At 46.0% G+C, this 14,896-nt stretch overlaps 1 protein-coding gene across 1 annotated transcript in view; it reads right to left on the bottom strand.

The window, feature by feature from the left end:
- Window positions 1–10,018: 10,018 nt before the first annotated feature.
- Window positions 10,019–14,896, bottom strand: part of GTF2E1 (general transcription factor IIE subunit 1) — a 58,592-nt gene continuing 53,714 nt past the window's right edge. Inside the window, exon 5 of the mRNA XM_071559910.1 lies at window positions 10,019–11,779. Coding sequence (XP_071416011.1) covers window positions 11,349–11,779 — 431 coding nt within the window. The 3' untranslated portion in view covers window positions 10,019–11,348. The remainder of the gene's footprint in view (window positions 11,780–14,896) is intronic.

Raw genomic sequence — 14,896 nt, forward strand, 5'->3', positions numbered from 1 at the left:
GAGAGAGGAAAGGGCTGCTGCAAGAATGAAAGGCAGATACAGACATCAGCCTTGTTTACAACAGGGCTTTTGCACCGGTACAGCTAAACCCTTCAGTTCAAAATCCCCCCACAGGCTTCTGCCACCAGCACAGCTGGAAAAAAATCACTGTTGAGACTTGGTGGCTGCATGAAGAGGAAAGTCTGCCATACGAGAAGGGTGTTTGGCTCGCTTGATTGTGTAGCTCCAGAGGTCACACAGCACCTTTGAGTGATGCTTTCCCATTTTTCCCTAAGGATATGCTCCTCCTCTTGGCTCATGAGATCAGTGCCCCTTTGAGCAGGTTGCAGCAGCCCCCTCCATTGCTGACAGTGCCACCCTGATGGTGGCCCAGCATCTCACAGTGCCTGTCACCCAAGTGGGACAGCAGGTTGCTGGGTACTGTTGTGGAGAAACACATACTTGAAAATAAAATAATACAGTGAAATATAATAAAAATCCCAGCTTCTCACAGGTCATTTGTCCATGCTGTGAGTGTGCTGCACTGCAGATGAAGACATGGGAGCTGACTCTTGTAGTAGCATTTCATGTCCAGGCTGATGTTGTTGCAAGCCCAGCCATCGCTGCCATTACCAGTGGTGGTCCAGAAGCACTTTGGCAGCTTTTGCACAGCATGGAGCCACAGTGATTAAGCCACAGGGCCAGTGAGCTCTCTGCAGGATGCATGAGGGTGCTTTGTGAGCTGTTCTCTGTGTAAAGACAGATGGACTCCAAAAGCGTGTGATTTCATGGCACTCCTGCTACTTCAGGGCAACCCATGTCTCTGTGCTACACTGCCCTGGCAGCAGTGCTGTGGGGTGGCACTGGGACAGGCCCCTGCTATCTGGAAACTGGGGAGTGCAGGGGCCAGTAGGAACAAGAGGAACAGGGAAGAAATGTTCACAGGTCCCTGCTCCCACTCTGCAGTCCCTCTGGCATTTTTGTTGTTTGTTCCTCATTATGTTCCACGTTACTGAGATTTTCTTGCTCTAAGTAGCTGAGCCCTTGGATGATCTTCCAGTGTCCAGACTGAGGAAGAGAGAGGAGACATGGTGCCCCTGGGAAGCCATAGCTCAGATAGTTATATTGACTATATCCTTATATTTACATCTCCAGTGCCTCTGGTGCTGGAAAGGCACCGTGATAGTTTTTGCATCTAATCCTCTTTGAAAGTTCACTTATAATAAAACCCCTGAGATGTGCTGGAATTCCTCAGCTCATGTTAACTCCCTTCTGTGTGAAGGACAGCCACGCAAGATGGCAGATCATGTAACAGATGAGTGATTTCATTGTCACTTCTCTTCAGAGCTGAAGAAAAGCAACCCAAGTCAATGGAGAGTTTCTGAAGAAGCTTCTTGTGCATGGGCTTCTCCTTGACATCATGGCAATGCAGGTGACAGCACGGCCAAAGACTAAATACTGTTTTCCTGTTGGGGCTCTGGGCATAAAAACCAGAGGAGTCTGGTACAAGAACAAAAGAAATAAGTCAAAAACATTTCTGGAGTTTGGAGATTCCTGGTCAGGAAGAATATGGTTCCAGAAGTCATAGCAGGTAGATCATAGCTGTACAATGGTGTAACTGCTTCTCAGGAGCACAAACAGCAAATGTTAATTCTTAATTTCAGAAATAAAATGATGAAAGGAGAGAAACTAGTAGTGAGTTAAAAGTTACTTGCATTAAAAAGAAGCCAAAGATCTACAATTTCATAGTGATACAGTGGTGGGACTGTGTGTGTTAAATGCTAGTGAGGAGATGGTAAAATCCGTGTGTATCTGATGAACAACTTAGCTGTTAATTCCTAATTTTTATGCCCATCTCCTCCCATCCCGTTTTCACATGGGCTGCCTCTTGAGGAGGCACAGTCCTGATACAGCCTTGTCACTGGGACCAGTGATCTGAGTTAGCTGAGGAGTCTGAGAACAGCAGCTCTTTTAAGGGGTGCGGTATTATCCAGATAATACCCTGATGCTTTGTTTTAATTGCTGTTGCTTGCATTATGACATTAGGCCCCACTGGCAGGGCCAGCTTTGCTGTGTTGTCCCTGTCACCCATGGTCCCAGCACAGCTCTTTGCAGGCCCTGACCTTGATCTTGGCTACACCTCATCAACCTGGCCTTTCCCCACTGCCAATACAGCAGCAGCAGCAGCAGCAGCAAGTGCAGTGTGGTTTTGTCTAAAATGTAAGGGGGAAATCTCAGCTCCCAGTAATGCTCCAGCACCCCCTAATTTGGCACCTAAATGGTGTGTGTTGATGAAGCCTGACTTCTGCTGAGGTTTTATTTAGGTGATGATGGCATGAGGACTGTGGGAGGCCTAGCCAGTGACCCTCTGAAAGCAAGGGAAAGTGTGCTAGGAACGGGATAAAGAGTTGGGGAAACTAATGTCACTGACTCCAAAGAGGAAGGATTCTCTTTACATTCTGAAAGTGACTGAATGAAATGACTGGCATCATTACTTAGCTAAATAGGATTTTCTACTTGTGTTGGATTATTTTAGACATCACTTTGATTAGCTTGATTGCTGTTGATTTGTCCTTAAGAAGTGTATTGCTTTAATTTAGCTTTATATTGAGAAAATACTTTGAGTTATTATACCATTTATTAACGTGATTTGCTTTCCCCCAACAGATGTGCTAGCTTTGCCCACAGCACTTGAAGCTTAGTTTCTGGAGTTGAGTTCACACTGCTGGTTTCAGCTATGGGCAGAGCTGCCCTCACTGTGAATACTTGCAAACCACCTGGTCATGAAGGGACTCCAACCATCCCGTCTCCTTAAGTAAAAGAGAAAGCAGATAACCCCTCATACCCAGCTGAGTTACAGTCACCTGCCCTAGTTCATACATTCTGGACAAAACTCTGAAATGATGAAAAAAAGCACTTCTTTTCCTAGAGTTTTTAAGGAGAAGGAGTTCCTGGAAGGAGAAAGAAAGGTTACTGAATCCTTGCTGAGATCCTATGGCCTGGAAATGTAGCCAGCATTAAACCCCATTGCACTAAGGTATACAATTAACAATACATTGTTCCACCTCCACTTACCAGTTGTGAACAGTCTCGTACTCACTGAAACCTTCCTAGTGAGCTCCCATTTGCCCTCAGCCACCTTCCTTCTGACAGAAGGGCAACTGGAGACCCAAACAAGCATTTTAAGGACACCCTTGCAAGATTTTGTGCATGTCATATCAGTAACTGAAGAAGACATCTGTTAGGATGCTGCTATAGTCTTTGGCTGCAAAAAAGCTGTGGTTCTTTGCTGATGTGTTTCATGCGTGGGGCCCCAGGCCTGGAGAGGGTCAAGCAGTGCAGCGAGTACCCACAGCAAAATACAACACAGAACTGACCCCTTCCTCAGGCTAGAAGCACCCTGTTGAGTTCACCTGGAATGGCTGAAGGACATACTCAGGATGTGTCAAGATTGGCCTTGGCAGCAACAAGGTAAACCCAGGTTACTAAATCCCATGGCCATCTAGAAGCAACCATAGCCCTTGCTCCTTTGGTCTCCTCTTACAGCTCAGATGCACTGGGGAGCATCTCACTCATTATCATCAGATTCTTGGTCCTGCCAGGTGAGGGAAATGTTTCCAAGATTTCATTTAATACCTGTATTTAATCCATTAGTTCTCCCTGTAGACCTCCTGAAGCCTGGGCTGTGATTAAGGAGGAGGTAAGTGCCCTGTTTATTGTTCTCCTGGTACTTCTACACTTCCCCTGCACTTTCACAGTGTTTTCATTCTTCAGTCATGCAGTGCCTTGGAAACATGCATGGGAGCTCCCTGCTCTGTTCCCTTAGGATGGGTTGGAGAGGAGAGTCAACCCAAGCTCAAGCAATACCTCCTGTGAGGCCCTCTGAGATTCTGTGATTTTATATAGTTACAGCCCTTGGTGTAGGAAAAGTTATCAGCAAGATGGACCGACTCATCTGCAACTACCTCTTCTCCTTGATTCCTTGCCACTAAGCTATAGCCTTGGTATCATCTGTTTTATTCTCCCTGTTTAAAGGGACATGTCATTATATTTCATATTTTCTCTCTTCAAAATACAAGGCAAGGGGAAGGGGAAGTGGTCAGGCAGGAAGGAAGGGCAGTAACCATCTCCAGCTGACCATGCTCCACAAAGAACTCTGTTAATGTGCTCCATGAATCCTGCAGCATGGCCATGGCTCCTGTAAAAAACAGAGGGGACGAGCATGAGTATCTGAATCATAACAGCTCTCTCTGTGGTTCTGCAGCTGTCACAGCTACAGTGCAGACTGCACTGGTCTCACTGAACATTTGGCTTCTTCTAGTGCAAAAAAATGTTGGATTTTCTGTGCAGAGCAATCCATTGGCACTTGTGAGGTCAGAACTGTTCCCATTTCTGCCTCACTGTTACATCCCCAGGTGCCAAAGTGTCTTTTGTATGGGACAGAAAAAAGTTCTGGTTCACTGCCCCTTTCTACTCAACCAGCACTATAAATAACCCCTTAGTAATGCATGATTTATTTCCCTTCCAACATGGACTTCCAGTATTGATACTCTTTTTATGACTGAGTTAGGCATGAAGCAGTTTTTATTCCACTGCAGACTGGAAGTGCCCCACACATTCTGCAAACAGGGAGCTGTTCTCCTGTTCATGGGTTTTGACCCCCTGAACAAATGTGCATTGCACATGGTACTCATTTGGCCTGTTTTCCATGTTTCTAATGGCTTGACTCACACCCTTCTTGGGGCATGTCCTGTTAGGATGTGAATTAGCAATCCCACAAGGAGCTCTGCCATGCTGGAGGTCTTCAGTTCATGGTAGTGCCTGGTCCATCAGTGTACCAAGAGATGCTTGTGCTCACTGCACAAGGAGCAAAAATTGCAAGGAGTTAAAGAAAACCATGGCATTTTGACATGTGTCCAACTGTAACAACCCATGTCTGCTGTCTGTGGAAATCAGCACATTTTGTCCAGACTTCAGACAGGCTGCAATGATGCAACAATTGTCTAATTGACAAAAACTCCAATGTCCATTTTCAGGTCTTGGCAGTACTTCCTGCCTAAACCATACAAAAGTCCTTATATGATAATGTCCTGGACGTTTGAAGAGGGCTGGGCAGCCCCCAGAATTACTTTATGTGTTCGTTTCTCATACACAGACATAACAGCACACTCAGGTGAAATATTCAAAGAAAGACATACTTTTTAATGTGACAACTGTCCTTGGCTTTGCAACTCATTGCTGTGAGATATTTTTGCACCACATCTTTTAGCATGGTGAAAGCAGGAGTCAGATCATTTAAACAGACCCACAGGCTTCTGAAGAAGTTGGTTGCTAACTTGGGACCTTCCTGATGCCTTTATATAACTTACAAGAGGTTGGCACACTTGGAGAATATTACCCTTCCTAATGGACTCAGAGGCAAGGGAATACACCAGCATAAGCACATCGTAAGACAAGTCCCTCTTCAGCACATTGCATTTTTTTTTGCTTGGATACAGCACCCATGTGGCCTGGGAGAGTACGTGAAAGTGAAATTTCTCTCATGATGCACCATTTTCTAAAGGCCCTATTTCCCTCCAACTCCATTTCCCTCTACTCCTCCCTGTTGTAATGGGAATAGTTTTCATCTCCTGACGTCACCAGAAGGGCTGAGAGATGTTGCAAGCACACATCTTTTTGGACGAAAGCACTGTATGGCAATGGAAAAATAATTGTGGTGACAGGGCAGGGAGAGTAGATATGTCTCCCTACAAAGATTTTACAGCCACATCTGCATTAAAAAAATGGTGGTTTTTTTCTTTTTAGAAGCAGCAGGGAAACATGAGAAATCCAGCAAATATTCTTAAGGACCAAAACCAACAAGGGTTAAAAAGACAAAAATCAAACCTAACCTTGCCAAACCACATCTAGTTCAAGCAGCAAAGAATGGGTGGAAGGGAGTGATCAGCCTGGGGCTGATGCCAGTTCCATCTGCACTGTAGAAAATTAGGGGGCCTGAGCCCAGCCAAACCTTCACTTCTGGAAAAAGCAGAGACCTACCATTCATTAAACCTCTCTGCCAGGATGTGGTACAGCCCATGGCAGTCATGGCTGAGATCTGCATGGTGCACCTCAGCATGGCAGTGCCACATGTCTCAGGAGCAGACACAGCACAAGCCAGAGCTGCGTGGTGGTGGTAAAGGGCTTGAAACTCAGTTTTAAATTGACACCTGTGTGTGACTGCAGATGGGTTGAGTTTATCAGAACCAACCGACACTGACTAGGAGAACAACAACCAGTACCTTTGCAAAGAACAGGTGTGGATATTCTGACCAAAACAACCCAATATGGGAAAGGCCTGGTTCAGATATCACAACCTAAATGTATCCAGGTCAGCTGGTCACACACAGCCATTAATGGTGTCTGACATACTTGTATGCCCTGAATGCACGTTATGAGAACACAGGGAAAACATGGATTACAATAACAGTGCCTAGCAAACTTGGCATTGGATCAGGCAGATTTCCATTGTCAGAAGTGTAGAAAATAAATGTTTAAGGCTAGGAGGATCCCTCTACCAAGGGGAACTGAGCCAGGCTTCTCAGCTCTATGCACAGTTTTAGCTCACTGCAAAATTAACACTGCTCACCCTCCTTCTTCCAGCAAGTACTGGGATGGCAGAGGCTGCTATCACGGATTCCAGATGAAAAATAAGCAGAAGCAGTTATGTCAGGGCTTTAATCACATCTCCTTGCCAGACGCACCTTTTTTTGTACACAGACATTAATGCTGGTGGAACAGCGTTTCATCAGCCTGGATTTCCAGGGTGGATGCTGCCTGCCTGTGTCTGTGGCTGAGCAGCCCCAGGTCCCCTGTGCTGCTGTGGCCAGCCCTGGGCAGGGTTTGCGCATGCAGTCGGGGTGAAGTGCATGCAGGGTCTCTAACGCACTGCAGTGCAGCCGAGTCGCTGCCGATGCGGCTGGCTCAGCCTCCTCGCTGCCAGCCCCGGCTCGCTCATTAGCATCAAACTGTTCAAAGGCATGGAAATGAAATTATATATAGGTCACAAACATATTTTAAGCAAAAATACCTATTATATTTAAAGCATCTTGTTCAGAGATTCTCTGTCTGCTGCTTCAGGATGGTTGCACAAATACTCACTGTCTTTAATGCTTTTTAATGATAAAGTAGGGGCTTCCAAAATCTGATTTTTGTTTAAATATGAATTAGGTTCATTATCTCTCTCAATCTAAACACTGGTAAATAAGAAACCACCTTCTGACACCTCATTTAGGTATCCCAAACAGGCAAAAGCCTGTATTTCCCTGGATAACTGAAAGAGAATGAAAATTGCTCTGCCATAGTCACAGGACTGTAGTTCCAAACAGTTTGGTGCTGCCCATCCCCTGCTCTCTGCTTGCTAGGAGGGAGCAGGCAGGCAGCTTTCCAGGAGCACCAGCACTCAGACATTGCTCCCTATGCTTTGGGCTGCCATTCCTTTTAGCAGTGGCCTTTCCATGACTTTTTGTACAATCACATCTTAAACAGATTCAACGGATTCATCTGGCTACGCCCCCTATCAAAACTGTGTGAGTGATGATCTCCTTGGACTTTGTAAATATTGATCATTATTCTGGAAGCAGCTCAGCTCAGCCCCAGCTCCTGCGCTCCGGGAGAAGCGGCTGTGTTGTCTCACAGTCAATACTCTTTGAACTGGAGTGTACTGCAGTGCTTGGGGACCCTTGGCTGTCCATGCTTAGATCAGTACTGCCAAGCCTCCTGTGAACAAGCCTGGGGCACGGTTACCTTGCCCACGGCTTCCAGTGGGAGAAGGCAATACCAGTCCTGGGTAGCCCAGAGCAGTTATCTGAGCACTATGTGACATTTCCCTCTTCCAAAGGACTAAGTCCACAGCCCCCCTCATTTATGCTGACACACACCAGAGCAGAGGAACCGGGCTGCTGCTGCTCCTTCTCCATGCTCCACCTCTGGGACAGCCCACTGGTTTGTCCTGCTGCTGACATCCTTCTATTTCCATAAAGTCTTTGTCTTGCATTTGATTCCTGGGACAATGTTTTCTCTCCTCCTATGGAGGCACAGTGGGAGACAGAGACCTAAACACAGCAGGCTGCTCTGCCCCAGGCCCTGTCAAACTTCGCAGCATGCCCTAGCACTGCAGGTATCACCTAGGCATGGCTCCTTAGATGTCTCAGGGAGGAGGTGATGCTATTTTCCTGCCCTCCAGGACTCCTCCAGGGGATCTTCAAATCCCTTGGCTCTCACAGAGCAAGTCTGTTTAAGCTGAGTCAGAGAGAGGCAGCAACACAGGAAAACTAAGAGCTGGATGAAGGGAGCCAATTTTTGTAAGCTTAGTATAGAGGATTGTAACATTCCTGTTTTCCAGGGTTGACAGTGCACTTTACCTCCATCAGCAGATAACCTGATTTGCTCTGGCCTACTCTGTGCTGGGCCAGGGAGGGCACCACTCTACTGCCATCTGCAATAGGGGCAGCAGCAGAGGCAGCTCTCGCCCAGCTGGGAGAAGCACATCTGGCCTTTGGGAAGAGGAGCATTGAGCAGCCTGAGAAATGCAGTGCCCTGGCCTCATACACACTCACAGATTCATAGAATCTCCTGAGTTGGAAGGGGCCCACAAGGAGCATCGAAGTCCCACTCCTGGTCCTGCACGTGACAGCCCCAAGAATCACACCATGTGCCTGAGAGCATTGTTCATGCGTTTCCTGAACTCTCAGATATCACTCATCAGATAAAACACACTTTAGGCTGGAAGCAGACACAGAAACTGGCTTGAATGGGTTTAGAACATTGACCCAGGAAGGCTTCAATGCTCGACCACGCTCACAGGGTTATTTGGTTAGCGTTAATGGAGCACATGTGGTGCAGCAGGCAGAGGAAATGGCTGGAGCCTTCCTCAGAATTGATGGCTTTATCCCTTGCATTAGCACCAACCTGCTGGCAGTGTCTGGCTTTGCTTGCAGCAGCTGTTTGTTCCCTCCTGGCATGTGTGTAGAGCTCTGCTCCAGCTGCAAGAAAGAAAGGAGACACTACCGACCGTACGTGCTGCTGTTCATTCAAGCAGTGCTTGTCATGACAGGGAAGCAGCAGCGTATGGACAACAGCCTGAACCCATTGGAATGGAGCAGAGCAGCCAACCCTTCTGAATGCCAGGAGCTGTTAGAGAGGGCAGGAAACACTGATGGCATCTGCTGGTGTACCTTGACATTTCCAGTCCTCCTGAGGGCTGCATGTGGCAGCTGAGATGGAAGGCAAGCCCTTAAAACCGCTGCTCCATTTCCCTCATGTGCAGGATGTGCCTTGCTGAATGACAAAAACTACAACTACTGCATAAACCACAATTAAATCTGTTATACTAAGTAAACCCACTACTTTATTGATGGTTATGCTGGATATTTCTTCATGTAAGCTTTACTAAACCTTGTTTGAGTTTGCAAACTGGAAACTCAGTATACAATCCTGGTGAGTTATGAACACAAGTAGCTGTACTGTATTCAGGATTAGTTCTCAGTTTCTGTCTTTGGCTCCTTGTAAATCTACCTGCTTTTATCCGCTGTTAACACTGAATTCAGCCAGATTAAATCTAGACAGAATGGGAACAGCACTTGTTTCCTGTGAGCTCATCACTGAATCTGACTTATCAGCTGTGATTTGGTATCTAGAAGCTTGATACCAGATCTTGAAGGTTTGTCTACAAAAGAATACCATTTTAATTAGCAACATGATGTCTGTGAGACCTGTACTATCAGCCTACATTTCACTTGAGGAAGGAGGAAGGAACAGAAGTGCTGATCAAAAAGGGCCTCCCACAGTACCAGTGTAATAAAACATTCTTCCTGGAAGTCCAGAAGATTCCAAGAAGTGTTCAAGAAAGCTCTGGTAAGGAGAAAAAATGTGCAGTGGGACTTCATGTAGTCCTTCATTCAAAGGAGACCTCAAATATTTTGGTTTTTTTTCTTGAATTGAGGAAATAAAAATGATAAGCAAACAACGTTCCCAACTAGGCACATGACAAACTGAAAGATAACAAAGGGGAGAAGTTTCTGTTTATTTATTCCTCTTTAAAATGACTTAAAATTTAAAATACTATTTAAAAAAGAGGGGATTCAAGTTATCAAGAAGCTGAAAATCAAACCACAAAGGAGGTGTTGTTACAAGGTTAGCAGAACACAGAAAGCATAGTTTGTATAAAACAGATTTACAGTCTCAGTGAATAGCAAATTAGTGCTGCCCATGTAAGTGGAACAGCACATAATGCTGCCTCTAACCCTCTGGAACACAGAATTCTTCTATCATTTTGTTTTATTGTAGTACTGTATAGGAAAACACAACCATTTTTAAAAAGCAACATTTTCAATTGAAAGACTAAAATATTAAAAACATTATATTGCTCTGTAGGCACTGACAAATGTTTTTCAATGGTAAAAGAATGTGCCAAAGCAGAATTCTAAATTGTGTAATTCCTCTTAAAATCATACCGCCCTGGTGAGATTGCAAATAAAAACTAGTTATTCTGTTTCTGTGGCACTGCCCGACAGCAGCTCTGCCCACTATGAACTGTTTGCCACACTGGGGTTTAGACAGGGGTAGGCAGAAGCAACAAGCAGCAATACTGGAAAACAAAGGTATCTCCTGGTAAGTCAGAGCACTCTGACTGCTCAGATCCATGGAGGGCATTTGTTAGACTGACAAGGAGTGACTGCATGTGCCTACCAAGACTTTCACTCTGAGTGTTTCAAGTTACACGTGACCTTGAGGTGCTGAGCCTGGCAAGGAGTGAGAGGGGGCAAGAAAAGACTGCTGCCTACAGGCCTGCTTAGAAACAGCTGCTCCGGGGGCCAGTACCTGCTGGCAGGAGGTCAGCTATGAGCCCTGCCCAAGCTTGCCATCAGCAAAGTACTGCCCTCTCCTCTCCCCCCACTGATCACAAGCAGCTGTATGTTACTTACACCCTCCTCTGCAGAGCATTCTGCTCAGACTACAGAGCCCTTATGTCCTCTGAGGGCAGGGATGTGGATTTCACTAGGATCTGCAACAAAAAACAACTCTAAGCAATTGGGGAAAGGAGCTGCTAGGGCCTTGGAGAAAGTTAAAACAGTGCCTGTGCAGGGCAGCCTGAAGTAGATTTTAAATTTGCAAGCATCTTCACTTCTGAGATTTGTCCTTCCCTACCTGTTTGGCACATGCAGCTTTCCTGCTCCCCTGCTCTGGTGAGCAAGATGCCTGAGATTAGCAGTCCTGAGCCGCAGTGTCCCCGTGCACAGGGGAGGAAAGATGCACTTCAGTCCTCTGTTTTACTAGGGAGTCTCTGGCTTAAAAAGTCACTTCTTAAAAAACACCATGGCCGGAATCAGTTAATCAAACATGTCCTCAAACATGCGCTGCCCCATGGCAATGTAAACCTCTTTCTCCTCTGGTGTCATCTGGGCCACCAGCTCGGGGCGCTGGCTCACTTGACTGTAAGAGTGTGGACGCCCAGCCACCATGACAGTGGGGTCTTCTGCCACCACCTCAAACTCCTCCTCTTCCTCCTCCTCCTCCAGCCCATACGTTGTGGTGGCCATGGCAGTGGCACGAGGAGGAGATTCCTCCTCCGACTCGCTTGTCTCGCTGTCGGAGTCACTGGCATTGCCACCGGAGAGAGGAGCAGCGCCTCCGATGGTGACTGTTGAAGCCGAAGGCGTCTTCTTCTCATGGATAAGCAGGGCACGCATCACCTCCTCATTGTCATCCAGGGTGGCCCGGCTCTCCTCACGCTCCTGGAACGCATCCAAATCCCGGCCCCCTGCAAGGACACACAACACAAGGGTCATTTCCTGAGAGATCTGCATGATGGCCCTGAAGGTTTTCTGAACATTTATTAATGACCACCACTGAGCACAGCTGGCCAAGTCACACCTTTTCTCTAAGCCACTCTTTCTCCTCCTTAAAGAACAAAGGTAGTTACGGTTTTTCTCATAATGGCAGAGAAAGTACTGACATTTCCTAGAAGCTGGGAGGCCTGGAGTCGCTGTGGCTCCCAGCTGGACACCTTGTTCAGGAGAACACTGCAAGTGAAGACAGCATGATGGGCAGGCACCTGGAAAAGACTTACTCAGGGAGGTGTCCAACTCAGGCACTACAATGGAGCAGAAAGCAAAGCAGTTCTCTGGAGCTAAATCCGGGCTTCAGATACCCAGACCATGCAGCTAATGATGACACTTGACAGAGACAGAGCAAGTATCTCGGTGCTATTTCACAGGCGAACAAGCACAGGCCATTTCCTTTTTGCTCCTTTGTTTTCAGGTTGTCTGACTCCAGCCTTGGGGACTTATGGTGATGACCAAGACCACGAGGAGCTGCCAGTACAGACCACAAAATACAGACCCAAAAGCAGGATCTGTCGCAAATGGATCCAGGCAGAAAAGGAATACGTGGAAACCATGTGCTATAAAACAACATTTAAAGCAGCTGTGTCTGGTAAACTCAGAGGTGCACCAATCAGGTGCAGGGGAAAAGGTCATTATAGAACAGGGTGATGGGATGGAGTAGGATCTATTTGATAGAGCCAATGCAGCTCATATCCTGCAGCCAAGCTGTGCAGCACAGCATGGGAGGCTGCATTAAACAGCTCCTGCTCTCCAAGCTGAAACACTGTCCAGACAGTCTCTGTGGTTCCCCACCTGAACCTCTTACTGAAGGGGACTGCAGTATTCCAGCTGACACACATGGCCTGTGCTCCTCTTTCAGTAAACTTGGCTGTACAATCATCAGGAGGGTTTGATATGGCTTGGGTAGGCAGGGTTTCTGCAGGTCATGGATTCAAGAGGCAAAGCTGTGCTCAAAAAGTAGAATTCCACAGAAAACCTCTTCTAATCCTGTTTGATGAGAGGACTGTGAGTCCACCCAGCACCAATAAAACTATGTGCAGTATGGAAAAAAAAAAAGAAAAAAAACCAGAAACAAAGCCAGAGCAAAAAAATGAAATATGGAGAATCTTGTGTAAAAACAATGCCTAAAACATAAGGCAGGCTCCCCATGGCAAACTTTCTGTCTTGCACCAAAAGATGCTGCCTATGAACAACTGGTGGAGGCAAGGGGATGGCATTCTGCCTTCCTGCACCTTCTTATTGCTCACTTGCCTGGTCCTCCAAGACATGGACCCTCACGGTTTTAGCACCACACCCAGGCAGGTGGCTACCAAGCCTTTCCCCCCAGGGTCAGAAATGCACCGGTTATGTTTTTCAATTTGAGATGAGAAAATTCTGTGAAGCAGGAAAACTGAGGAAGTAAGTTCTGCACTTAGCACTAGAATCCAGGGGAGTTTGTGGTCACTCCTTTCCTGTGGTAAAATAAAGCCCAAAAGACCCAACCCTAACTTCATCAGACATCTGTTTTCATTGTAAATACAGTTGTAGTAATGGGTGATGGCTACAACTATTAATATTAGAGCACTGCTAAATTCTTGAAAGAAAAGAAGAATAAAAGCATTGTGTTGGCAGCTTTGTAATCAGCTCACTGTGACTGTGGAGCATAAGAGGCTATGGGAGATCATCTCTGTGAAATAACATCGTAGCTCATCACATTGAGATTTGTGAAACAACAACAGCCTTGGGTAGCTCCAAAACATCTGATTTTGTGGCTCAGGAGTGGGGTGGGCTCTTGCTTGCAAGAACTGTTCCTCCCAGATCCAAGCAGTGAATCTTTTCTGTCAATGGTCCCCAATTTCTGTTCTCCCTGCTTATGTGTTGCAACAGCAGTTTCAGGCTATTTCTACAAGTTCCCTCTTCAATCTCCAGTGGCAGAGGTTAAGCAGCAATGCCATCATGTTATACCCCCCTCCATGTCCTTCAGTGGCATCTTGAGAAACATTTATACTGTGTACACCAGAAGTCAGCTCAAGGAGTCAGTTTAAAACTACAGGTGAATTGAATGTCTAGCAGGAAAATAGGGTGAGAACTCACCATGGTTGGTAAGTAACAACAACAGCTGCTACAGCCTGCAGGAGCAGGTTGTTCCAATCATCTCACTTTCTTTAATCTGTCTGAAAAATGTTTGGGATCTGTACACTTGAAAGGCATTATATGTGAACAACACCTTAGGTATCCTCTGACCATTATATCACATCAATTTTCTCCACCTCTGCTCTGCCTACATACTCCACTCCTCTCCTGAGCACTGCTCTAGTTTCAGGGTCTCTCATGTTCAAACATGTGGTTCCTTTTGCCATCTTTTCTTCCTAGGGCATGAAGAGTTTCAGTCTATAATCCTCAAGTGACTCAAAAGACTGCATCTATTGATTCAGTCTTGTAAAAATCGTATTTTTAGTGTGCAAGCCTAAACAGCACACATACCAAAGCAGAATATTTCTACTAATTGTTACGAGATCTTGACCACGGTCTATGGACAGCCTGACCTCAAGATGAATGAAAAATAAATGCAAATATAATGAGAAACAAACAGAAAGCAATAAATTCTCACCTGCCACGGACACAGACCTTCCTACTGTACTTCCAGAAGCTTTATTTCTGAGTATGCTTTATATAGAACATGTTTTGAGAAACAACTGGCAAGAAGAAGGCTGGGAGCATACAAACACTGCTGGTAGATTGGTAGACTTCAGAGTCATTGAACATTAATAAATGGTATTTTTCAGCAGTGACCTATTACGGAAGCAGCTTTCTAGATGAAACTGAAAGACCTTCATCAGGAAGCAATAAACTCTCAAGGTGGAAGACGTAACAGTTAATTAACATTTTAGAAGCCCACACAAAATTCTGTGGACAGCTCAGCTTTACTGACCTAGATTTCAATCCTGGATCTAATAAATCAGGATTTTTCACATCTCCCTACACATACGTGCTTTGCACAGAAGAGGGGAGCAAACTCTGGGGTGTTGGGAGCAGCAGCTGCATGCACAAAG

The sequence above is a fragment of the Pithys albifrons genome, chromosome 1, assembly GCF_047495875.1.
Source record: "Pithys albifrons albifrons isolate INPA30051 chromosome 1, PitAlb_v1, whole genome shotgun sequence".
Taxonomy (NCBI): domain Eukaryota; kingdom Metazoa; phylum Chordata; class Aves; order Passeriformes; family Thamnophilidae; genus Pithys; species Pithys albifrons.